The sequence below is a fragment of the Rhinatrema bivittatum genome, chromosome 7 (genome assembly GCF_901001135.1).
Source record: "Rhinatrema bivittatum chromosome 7, aRhiBiv1.1, whole genome shotgun sequence".
In the NCBI taxonomy this organism is placed as follows: domain Eukaryota; kingdom Metazoa; phylum Chordata; class Amphibia; order Gymnophiona; family Rhinatrematidae; genus Rhinatrema; species Rhinatrema bivittatum.
In genome coordinates, this window is record NC_042621.1 from 186,374,105 (window position 1) to 186,385,742 (window position 11,638).

At 42.4% G+C, this 11,638-nt stretch overlaps 1 protein-coding gene across 2 annotated transcripts in view; it reads right to left on the reverse strand.

Annotated features, from left to right (window-relative positions):
- The window catches only part of WDFY4 (WDFY family member 4), a 746,928-nt gene that overhangs the window by 558,386 nt on the left and 176,904 nt on the right, over nucleotides 1-11,638 (reverse strand). For both annotated transcript variants that reach the window (XM_029609624.1, XM_029609625.1), the window contains one exon: nucleotides 10,799-10,875. In XM_029609624.1, the coding sequence (XP_029465484.1) occupies nucleotides 10,799-10,875 (77 nt within the window). The remainder of the gene's footprint in view (nucleotides 1-10,798; nucleotides 10,876-11,638) is intronic.

Here is an 11,638-nt window from a genome sequence, read left to right on the forward strand (position 1 = left end):
ACTCTGTGTATGAGGATCTGATTATCTGTTTATAGTTTTATTTTATGTATGTTACTGGCATGTAGGGGTGTGCATTCGTGAACTTACTTTGATAGTAAAAGATGTTTATTAGAGGTTGTGTATTCCTCCCTTCCATATTCTGTGGACTTAATATTAAGAGAATAAGTTTGTTAAGCTTACTTAAAATGTTTTTCTCTTCTCTTTATGTTAGATTGGGATTATTCTCTGTATTTCCATTACAAGATGTTATCTTGTTAATTATGTTAAAAATCAATAAATAATAAATAATAATAATAAAAAAAAAACCTAAGCAAAAACGTTTGGAACATGGCGGTGATTGCATACTATGCCCTAGGGGTGGCTTAATAGAAACAAAGAAACATGGAAATGATGGCGAAAAGAACCAAATGGTCCATCCAGTCTTCCCAGCAAGCCAACAGCAGCATCGCCACGTAGGTTACTCCCATGCTTAACAGATTCCCAGACCGTAAAATTCGGGCCCTTGTTGGTTGCAGTTTGAATCGAATTCCCCATTACCCCTTGCTGTTGAAGTAGAGAGCAATGTTGGAGTTGCATCAAAAGTATCAGGCTTATTGGTTAAGGGCAGTAACAGCCACATCAGCAGGTTTCCCCCATGCTTATTTCTTTCCCTAGACTGTAGAAGTCGGCGTCCTCGTTGGTTGCTGTCTGAATCCAATCGCCCTTTTCCCCTTTACTGGCGCAAGCCAGACAGTTGCTAAGCATGGGAATTGGAATGGTCAGCAAAAAAAAAAGAAGCAATATTCCCCTTATTTTATTCCCCTGGTGATAATTTCCCCTATATTAGATCCCAGGCAAGAACTGTGTGTAGTTCTGAAGACTGCACTTTAAAATCGAGTGCAGTCAGTCCATTAGATATAGTGTGAGAATAGTTATTTGTGTTCATTTTAAGGTGGAATGGACTCAAGAATCTAATACATCGCCACATTTCCAGCTTCTGAAACCAGCACCCCACTGTTTCAAAGCTGGCCAGAGCTGTCTTTTTATCACTTCTACTAGGTGGCATTGGCTAGGATGGCAGTAAGTTTCTGTAGCACAGTGTTACAGCATGGGCTGAAGGGAGGACAAAGGCCATTCATCAGTGGATCTATTTATATTATATAAAACATTTTGCATAAAGAGCTAGATGTTTGATAGTGCTGCTGCCCTCAACATGGGACTTGGGAATGGCCTGCAGAGGGTGGCAGTTACTGCCATAGAAAAAAAATGCACCCTAGTCCTGCATTATTGGAAATTCTCATTTTACCTTTTCTAGTACTTTCATGATTTTGTGGACTTCTTTCATATCTCCCCAGCGTATCCATGCTGAAAAGCACTAGCCTCTTTACTCAGGGTGCTGCCTCACAATGGAACGATGCAGATGCATTGGGACATTCTCCATTTTGTTTGCCATTCCATTCCTGGTAGACCTAGCATTCCATTTATTTTTGACCGCCATGGCAAAATGAGCCATCTATTTGGCTGTTTTCTCCACTGTGACTCCTGGAACTTTTCATGGGGGTGGTTCCTGGTGAGGAGCCTGACATCGTGTGATTACAGCATGGGTTGTTTTCCTTGTGTACTTTACCTTGCACTTGTGTAGGTTGTGTAGGTTTTTGTCTGCCATTTGGATACCCGGTCTTCCAGTATCAGAGGAAGCTCTGGCAGTTTCTTACAATCTGCTTGTAATTTAACTATTCTGAATAATCAGAATATATGATTTTAATATGGTTCTTTGGTGGCAGCAGTTTTCAGCTCATTACCATATCAGCTCGCCCCTACGCAGGCAAACACCGCTGCCATCTCACACCATGATGCAAATCAAAATATTTGATGGAAGTGTACACAGTCAGGCTTAGGCACTGCCACATGGCTGGAAGACCTTTTGTTTCAGCGCATGTGCTCATTGGGAAAAAGCAGAACCTCAGTCACATTTCTGCACTGGGGAGCAAAAGGACTTTTAGGAGCACTATAGTGAAGAAGCAGTCAGCCCTTGAAGCAGGCACATTATGATAGCCCCATTTGCTTGACATTAGGGTGTTAGCCGCCGTGTATAGTGGGGCTGGACAATAATGACAGCTGAGAGTGACCGTATGGTTCATCCAGTCTGCCCAACAATTTCTTGTGGTAGTCACTGCCGCTCTGTGCAGGTTACACCCATGCTTCTGTGAAGGGTATTGGCTGCTGCCACATGTGGGTTACCTCCAAGCCCTATGTTAAGGTGGTAAGATTTATGTTCAAAACCGAGAAGCTGCGAAACCCATAACAAAAAATTATTGTTAGCAACATTTTCAGGTAAACGGCCTTCTTTAAGTTAGGCAAGGCTGCTTGAACATGCTTTGTTTAAGGACTTTGCTGGTGCTACATTCTTGCAAGTTGCTGTGCTAGGACCAGTATGAGCATCCATTTGTTGGCAGCCTTTTCCTGCTATCCAATGTCCTTGCTAATATTCCTTTGGAGTCCTTATGATATTAATGTGTACAAACATAACATAGCATGCTTGGCAATGCTTCTTAATCAGGCCCCTTCAAAATGACCTTGAGTCTGCAGGAGATGTGCAAGAACACATTAGCACACCGAGTTTAGCATTGGGGCAGCTGTGGCTTGGCTGCTTTTTGACAGCAGAATTGGACCATATCATTAGAGCTGTCCAGTTACCTTGTTCTCCCAATCTCTTATAGAACCCAGACACTGTTTTTCTCTGTCTCAGCATTCTCTTGGTAGTGGGCTCCTATTGCATTGCCTTTGAGAGAGCAAACGGCAGGTTCTTGGCGCGGAGCAAGATCTTTACAAATCTAAGCTGTCAGTATGGATGTTCTTGCTTATTGTCATCATCAAGTCCATTTTCCTCTGAGCTATCTCCTTTTAGTGTTAACATCCTCTTAAATATGCTTCACTGTGCCCAGATATCTTCGGGGTTGATCCCATACTGCTTGACTTCTGTTGTTATTTTTGTTTTCGCAGTTTCTTGAAGAGGCCATGTTATGCATCCAGAACTCAGTATACTAAGGGCCACCATTGGCTTCCAGTGATTGGTTCAGGAGGTTACTTCATTGAATCTCACGGGATGGATCAGAAGGATGGCCATCCAGCAAAGGTTCTAATTACTTGTCACCAGCATGAGGATCCCCCTTCTTTTACGAATCTCGGGCCATGGCTGGATGTATGGCAAATAATATGGCCACTTAGATTTATTTATTTATTTATTTAACATTTTTATATACCGGGATTCATGCAGAAATTGCATATCATCTCGGTTTACATTGAACTGAAAACGACAAGCATGAAGGAATGCAAGTTACAAGAAACAGGTTAATAAAACTTGGAAACAGATTACATGGGTTAAATAACTTAGTACATGGGTAAATTAACATGGATAAGTTAAATGCAGGATTATAAATCCTCTGTCATCTTCTTGGTTTAGATAGTAAAGCATTTGCAGTCGCATACCTTCCTTGGCACCCCTGCATCATATAGGCCTGACGATCTGAGTAGCTGGGTGTAAGGGATACTCATCCCTGATGCCTTCTATGCTCCGGCATTGACATATCAGCATTTTCTAAGACCAGCGTATATAGCACATGCTTATAAAGGAAATTTGTGATGGTCTATAGCAATAGCCACTCTTGCATGCCTGATTTTCTTTTCTCTTCCATGAGGAGTTGCCCATGTGAATGACCATTTTTTGTCCAAGCAGGATATTTCATCTAGTGTTTATGAGATGGCATCATAGTTTGGTAAAAGAGTCTCAGTACTGTGAGATTTACGAAAACCGTACTGAGCAGGTGCTAGGATGTGGTTGTCATCGAGGTATTCAGTAAGTTGTTTGTTAACGGTTTTTTCAAGGAGTTTGGAAATGAAAGGGAGATTGGAGATGGGGCGGTAGTTGGCTAGATCAGAGGGGTCTAGTTTAGGTTTTTTTAGTATAGGTTTGACGATTGCCTGTTTGAGGGAGACAGGTACCTGTCCAGAATTAATGGACAGGTTGATGATATTTGTTAAGGGTTTAGCAATAAGGTTAGGTATTGAGAGAAGATGTTTGGTGGGTATTGTGTCAGTTGGATGGGAGGAGGGTTTGGCTTTTTTAATAAGAATTTCTATTTCTAGTGTAGAGGTACATTCTAGAGAAGATAGAATATTAGTGTTGTTTCTAGTCTTGATTTGGTTGCAGTCAGGTTCCAATTGTTGGATGGGAGTGGATGATGCATTGGTGAACTTGGATATCAACTTGTCTATTTTGGTTTGGAAAAATGTGGCAAGTTCTTCACATTTAGATTTGGCTACGTCATCTGGGACGTCAGAAGCTGCTGACTTGGTAAGAGAATTAACGTACTCGTATAGCACTTTAGGATTGTATTGGAATTGGTGTATTTTGTTAGCGAAGAAATCTCGTTTTGTGTTGTTAAGTTTTTCTTTATACAGATGTAGGGAGGATTTAAATTGTGCCAAGTGTTTATGTGAAGGGTCATTGCGCCAGATCTTTTCAGATTTTCGAAGTTGTTGTTTAAGGTTTTTTAGTTCGTGGGAGTACCAAGGTTTCTTTTTGTTATTGTTTTGTGAGGAGATGAGTTTGGCTTGTAGGGGGCACGTAGAATTGGCTATATTGTTTGTGATGTCGTACCATGAGGCAAGTGCAGTGTCTGCATTGGAGAGGTCTAAGTGATCGAGATTGTTTGAAACCGCTGAGATAAGGTCATCTCTGGTACAATTTTTTCTGTAGTGGATAGTTTTCTTTATATTATCGTGGCATGTGGGTATCTTGATGGAGAGAGATGCATTGATGAGGTGATGATCTGACCAGGGGATGGGTGTGTGGGAAGGAGGGTCAGTTTGAATGAGGGCATTAGTGAAGAGGAGATCAAGGGTATGGCCTGCCTTGTGAGTAGGGAAATCGATGGATTGTTTGTATCCTAGAGCATTTAGTGAGTCGAGTATAGCGTCACATGATGGGGTCCGGGGGGAGCTATCAACATGCAAATTGAAATCGCCTAATATGATTGCTGGGGTGTCGATAGAGATGTTCTTAGCGATGTATTCTATGAGGGTTGACGGATTGCTATGTAGGATTCCTGGGGGGGCATAGACGAGACAGATTTGTAAAGATGGGGACTTGAAAAGTCCTATTTCAATTTTGGGTGGGGGAGGGATGGGGTGGAGTATCATATTGAATTTTTTCTTAATGGTTAAAAGTAAACCACCTCCTTTTTTGGCCTGGGGATAGAAAAAATGTCGTATGTGTCGGATGGAAGCTGATTAAGGAGAACCGTATCAGAATCCTTTAGCCAGGACTCTGTTATGGCACAGATATCCGGATTTTGGTCTATGAGTAGGTCGCAGAGTAGAGGGGTTTTTTGGTTTAGTGACTGGGCATTGAGGAGAACAAGAGAGAGAGCGGTAAGGCCAATGATTTGGGTGAGAGGGGGGGAGATCATGGAAGGGAGGATGGTTCTTAGATGTGAGTGGTGTCGTGGATATAGGGGAGAGTTGGGCCTGCATTTGTTGTATTTGAGAATGGTGATCTGGTGTTGATGCATGTTGAATGGGTGTTAGGATGTAGTGTGTGAATGGAATTGGGTGCGGATGATAAGAGAAATAAGAGGGGGTTCTTATCATTCAGGTTGTAGCATGCACTGAGGCAGTAGCGAGAAATGGTGAATGTGTAGAAGGGGGAGAATGTGTGAGAGGGGAATGGAAATATTAGATAGAACGAGTTCCAATGTATAAAGGGCGTGGAAGAGGAGATACATGGGTACACAGCAGTTGATAGGGTGCAGTAGTAGAGAGGTACACGGTAATTATCAAATACAGTAAAGGTAGTTATCAAATACAGTAAAGGTAGTTATCAAATGCCCAGCAAATATCAAATACAGTGGTTATCAAGAACATAGCAATTGTCAAGTGCAGTAGTCGAGATGGCAGGGAAAGGGCATGAATAAACGGTGTGACACAGGATGGAAGGACACCAAACGTTTGCTCCCTGTGAGAGTGGCAGCTAGCATATGACGTAGGAGCCCTCTAGCACCAGGATAAGAGGGGTAAATACTAGAAAGATACTTCCTACTATGTGCCGCTATGTTCTTTGCCTACGGCTGGGCAAGGACGCCGAGGGGACTGTCCAAAGTATGGGACTCACACTCTTGTAAGGTGCTGAGGGAGCTGACCTGAGTAGGACCGATAGTGCGGCCTAGCAGAGCCGCCTTGCAGGGCCGCTCGAAGGGGCGCTCAAAGGGGCAGGCCCCTTTGATGCGCTCCTTCGGCGCGCGACGCTCAGCGCGCGGCGCCAGAGAGAGAGGAATTTAAAGGCCTCAAGGTAAAACCAGATGGGCTGAGAGGAGCAGGGGTGGTGGCTGTAGGCGTGTAATTCCTGTTCAGCTTTCTGCGTTAGGTTTTCTGATTTCTGGCTTCTGATTTGTTGAAGCCGCGTGTGGGAGGGCCGTTTGGGGTCCCACGTGGTCCGCAGGATCAGGCTCGGTCTCGGGGCGTCTCGGGCCTAGGCTTGTACGGCGTGGCTTGAGTCCCTGGACGGGGCGGCGCCGACAAGAGGCCTGGCTGGAGCAGAGCGGGTGAGTCGCCGAAGAAAGGATCGCCGGATGCGCTGGCCGCAATTTAAAGGGCTTTTACCTTTTTTGTAAAAGGCTTGTAGCGTCAGTTCCTGTTCAGCTTTCTGCGTTAGGTTTTCTGATTTCTGGCTTCTGATTTGTTGAAGCCGCGTGTGGGAGGGCCGTTTGGGGTCCCACGTGGTCCGCAGGATCGGGCTCGGTCTCGGGGCGTCTCGGGCCTAGGCTTGTACGGCGGGGCTTGAGTCCCTGGACGGGGCGGCGCCGACTCTTTTACTCTCTCTGTCAGACCATATACTCAAAGGTTTCGAGAAAGGACAATCTTATATTCTTGCCTTTCTTGATATCTCCTCTGCATTTGATACCATCAGCCACTCCATTCTCCTACAGCGGTTAACTGAAATTGGCATCTCAGGGGTTGCCCTCAATTGGTTCAACTCCTACCTCAGTAACAGAAATTTCAAAATCCAGCTAGGAAACCATGTTTCCAAGGCCATACCCCTCAAGCAAGGTGTCCCACAAGGTTCATCCCTCTCCTCAACCCTTTTCAATATCTACATCTTACCCCTCTGTTACCTCCTTTCCAGCCTCAACCTCCCTCACTATATATACGCTGACGATGTTCAGTTGCTCATCCCCATTACTGACTCTCTTTCGAAAACCATGGATATCTGGAAAAATACTCTCCAATCCATAAACAATCTCCTATCTTCCATCCACTTAGCTCTTAATACCACTAAAACTGAAATCATGCTTATCTCACCCCAAAACCAGCTGTACCCCTCCCCTCTTTCAAACATCCCATTTGCTCAACAAGTCCGTGATCTGGGAATCATTCTTGATGGTCACTTCACACTGAAGAAATTAATCAGTAATATACTAAAGGATGGATTCTTTAAACTTCACACCCTTAAGAAACTTAAACCTCTACTTCATCCCCCTGACTTCCGTACAGTCCTACAAACTATTATCTTTGCCAAAACCGACTATTGTAATTCCCTCCTCCTCGGACTACCGAATAACGCCATCCACCCCCTTCAAATACTACAAAACACTACAGCCCGGATTTTGACCAACACACACAGACACGATCACATCACACCGGTCCTAAAAGATCTACATTGGCTCCCCATAGCCTCCCGTATACAATATAAGGCTCTGTCTCTCGTTCATAAGGCCTTGTACAATCCCGAAATGAATTGGTTTAATGACACCATCCGATTTCACCAATCTAATAAACCCACTAGACACATTCACCTCGCCACCATGCCCACCACCTCGCCTAAACTCTACAAATTAACCTCCACGAGAGCCCGTGCGTTATCGATCGCCGGGCCAATCCTCTGGAACACAATGCCAGTCGAACTTCGACAAGAAGAATGCTCTAAAACTTTCAAGCGAAAGCTTAAGACCTGGCTCTTCACCAAAGCATACACATAAATTCTCCTTGCTCTCATCTATGTTCCCCTTATTTCTGTTCCCCCCTCGACCTGGCTTACCACTAAAGCATACACCCACCTCCCCTCTCTCCCTTTTGTGTTACCCTACCCCCTTTCCTATCCCTCTTCTCCCCTCCCTTCTCCTCACCTTCACCCCTTAACCTACACATATGTTAAATTATGTTAATCCCTATAATTGTACATATTGTATATACTTGCAATCTTTGCCTACAATAATTTTCATCTACCTTTATTCTTCTGTCACTTTTCCCTACAATAATTTATTATTCTAACTTTATTCCGCTGTCACTTTTCCCCCCCTTTTTTTTTTTCTTCTTTTACCCTTTTTTAAACATGTTATTTTAATTTTAGTTTAAATCTTTATTTCCCCCTCCTTTCCTTTACTCTCTAGTTATTATGTTTCAATATGTTTTAATTGTATTATGTTAAATTTGTTCGATGTAAAGCGCCGCTACAGGCACTAGTTTTATGTTACGCTGTGAACCGATGTGATATCATTGATGAATGTCGGTATATAAAACCTTTTAAATAAATAAATAAATAAATAAATAGTTTGCACAGCATTGGGGCTAGTTCAACGTTAATCTCCTCATTTCTATAAGTGAATGGAAGGATGATTGGTACATGCCTATAATTTAGTCTCTAGTGAATGCACAATAGCATTTTAAGGACCCTGGAAAGTAAGCCTGAAATATTATGGGTTAGTAATTGCCCAGTGTTTGCTAATACATTTACTAAGTTTGTTTGTTATAATTTCTTTTATTTGATCTTCTGGCTCTTGCAACCACACACTATACTATAGTTATTACATTTCTTACAGCAAGGAGTTTAGACCAAACACTAGGCAATTTAGAATAAATTGATAAATAGGATTCTCAAAACAACCCACTGACTAGATGTGAAAACTATAATTTTGTTTTAATTTTAAATACCCTTTGCCTTAAGTACAAGATCAATTATTAATATGTACTAGAAAATTTCACTTGATAAATATTGATGACTGTCTATGAATACCACATCTATAACCAATGGGGCGGATTTTAAAAGGCCCGCGTGCGTAAATCCTTCCGGATTTACGCGCGCAGGGCCCTCGGGCGCCGGCGTGCCTATTTTGCATAGGCCGCCGGCGCGCGTAAAGTCCTGGGATGCGCGTAAGTCCCGGGGCTTTTGAAAACGGGCGGGAGGGGGCGTATCCGGGGTGTTTCGGGGGCAGGCCCCGGCATTTCGGGGGCGGGCCCGGGGGCGTGGCGCCGGCCCGGGGGCATGGTCAAGGCCTCCGGACCAGCCCCTGGGACCGGAGGACGGAGCGGGGCTGCCGGCGACGTGCGCAAAGTTACGCCTGCTTTCAGCAGGCGTAACTTTGCCGACAAAGGTAAGGGGGGGTTTAGATAGGGCCGGGGTGGGTGGGTTAGGTAGGGGAAGGGAGGGGAAGGTGGGGGGAGGGCGAAGGAAAGTTCCCTCCAAGGCCGCTCCGAAATCGGCGCGGCCTCGGAGGGAACAGGCAGCTCGCGCTGGGCTCGGCGCGCGCAGGTTGCACAAATGTGCACCCCTTTGCGCGCGCCGTATCTTATAAAATCCAGCGTACTTTTTAAAAATCTGCCCCATAATGAATAAGCAATACATATATTTGCATACAATGGAGGCACTGCATGCAAATATGCATCATGTATACTCGGTGTGAGTATCTTGAAAACCAGACCTGTTTGTGGCTCTCGAGGACTGGAGTTGCCCTATATTGAACATAAATATAGACCTGTAAATAGCCCGTTTCAGTTTTAATGCTTTAATTTCAATGCCTTCTGCTCTATGTATAATCCTCCCGGTTTCCCCTCCCTGTTGATTGTAATTTCAGCCTATTAGTTACAATGTGAACCGGTATGATGTATGCTTACTAATACCGGTATATAAAAGTTTCAAATAAAAAAAAAATCATAGTGCTCATCTTCCTAACTACATGCTCCTAACCAACTCATTGCGTATCCTTATTGTTCTAAGGCGAATAGGAGAAACAAAATCTCAAAGAGTTTCAGGACAGCACACACAAAAGCTCTTGGAATTATCTATTACTCATAAAGCTTGTGATTAATTAGGGCACTGATCCAAAAAGGATTCTTTGAGGAAAGGGAAAGTACTTCCATATGAGAGCTCCATAGCAGATAGGAATAAAAATAAAATGAGAGGAGCTGACATAATAGATTCATTAGCAATCCTTTCTACTGCAGAGTTCTTCATGTGGAAACACCTCCCCCTACTTGAAAACATTTTTCTTGAACATGAGATCTGGCCTTTTACAAGTTTCATACGTTACACATGTTTCTTGGAGCATTTGTCTGAATTAATTTTTATGATCTCCACTGGACAGTATTGAGGAACAATTGCATCAAAGGCATTGTAGCACCTCTAATTAGTTTCTACAACCTTTATAGAGATATTTGACAACCTGGATTAATACATTTAACTATCTGATCTTTATCATCTTTAATATGGGTTATGCTCTAAAATTATAATAATTCATATATATATTTTTTTAGAGAGGAATTTTTATCTATAGTGTATTTCAACGCACCCCTGAAAATGCGTCTACCTGAACTACAGAGAATTACAATGAGTTCTAGTTTGTAGATTATACATCACACGGGTAAGCAAAACTTTAAAAAATCTAATATAAATAGCAAGAATAACAATTTTACTCTTTTGAAAAGTATCCTAATATCTTTAATGTAAATGAATAGATAAGACCTAATAGACTATACATGTATTTACCCTCGCCGATGCCTCCTGAGACTGAATGTTCAGCATTTGTGCCAAAAACTGTGGCAAGAGTTGGAAGAAATAAACACCTATTAAAGAAAACAAAATATAGTCTCTCAGTTTCTCAATTTTACCTGTGCAAATCATACATTAGTTAATTTCAAAAATAAAATTTGCCTGCCTTGGCATCCTATTCATAGTTATTTATTTTTCAGTTTGTAACATGCTTTTCCCAAGGGCTCAAAGTGGGGCATAGTACTGAAAAAAACCTCAGAAAATACCATCATCAAAACAATAAAAATAAAATCTGAATAGTAGCCATAAAAAACAAATAGAAATAGAAAAAAAATAGTAAAATATATATAGTATCAAAATCTTAAAAACCAGTAAACCTAGAAATTTGATCCCAAATGATTAAGAAGAGAGCAGATCATCCATTACATGCTTGTTGAAAAAGTCAAGTCTTCATCAAATGTCTAAAAGACTAATGCTCATTAGTGCTGCTATCATCACCGCTGTCATCAAAATGTCTAAAATATGTAGAACTGGGAGTTAAGTGTTTGCAATCTCCAGAACCTTGAAAATGATCTTTCCCCTGCTCAGGGAATCTTGGTAAATAATATATTGGAATTAGCATGGACGTTTTTCGCTCTACCATGTTCTGTACATCTTTAGTTTTGGACATCATGCATTAAAGTCTGATGTAACACCTGTATTAAATCCAGTACGTAACATGCATATACCATGCTGCTGGTTAGTACATAGGTCTCTTAGTATTGCCTTCAAAAACAATCATAAAGCAATTGTTCTGGCAAAAAGATGTGAGTGCTGGATGTCTCATTTAAGAAGATT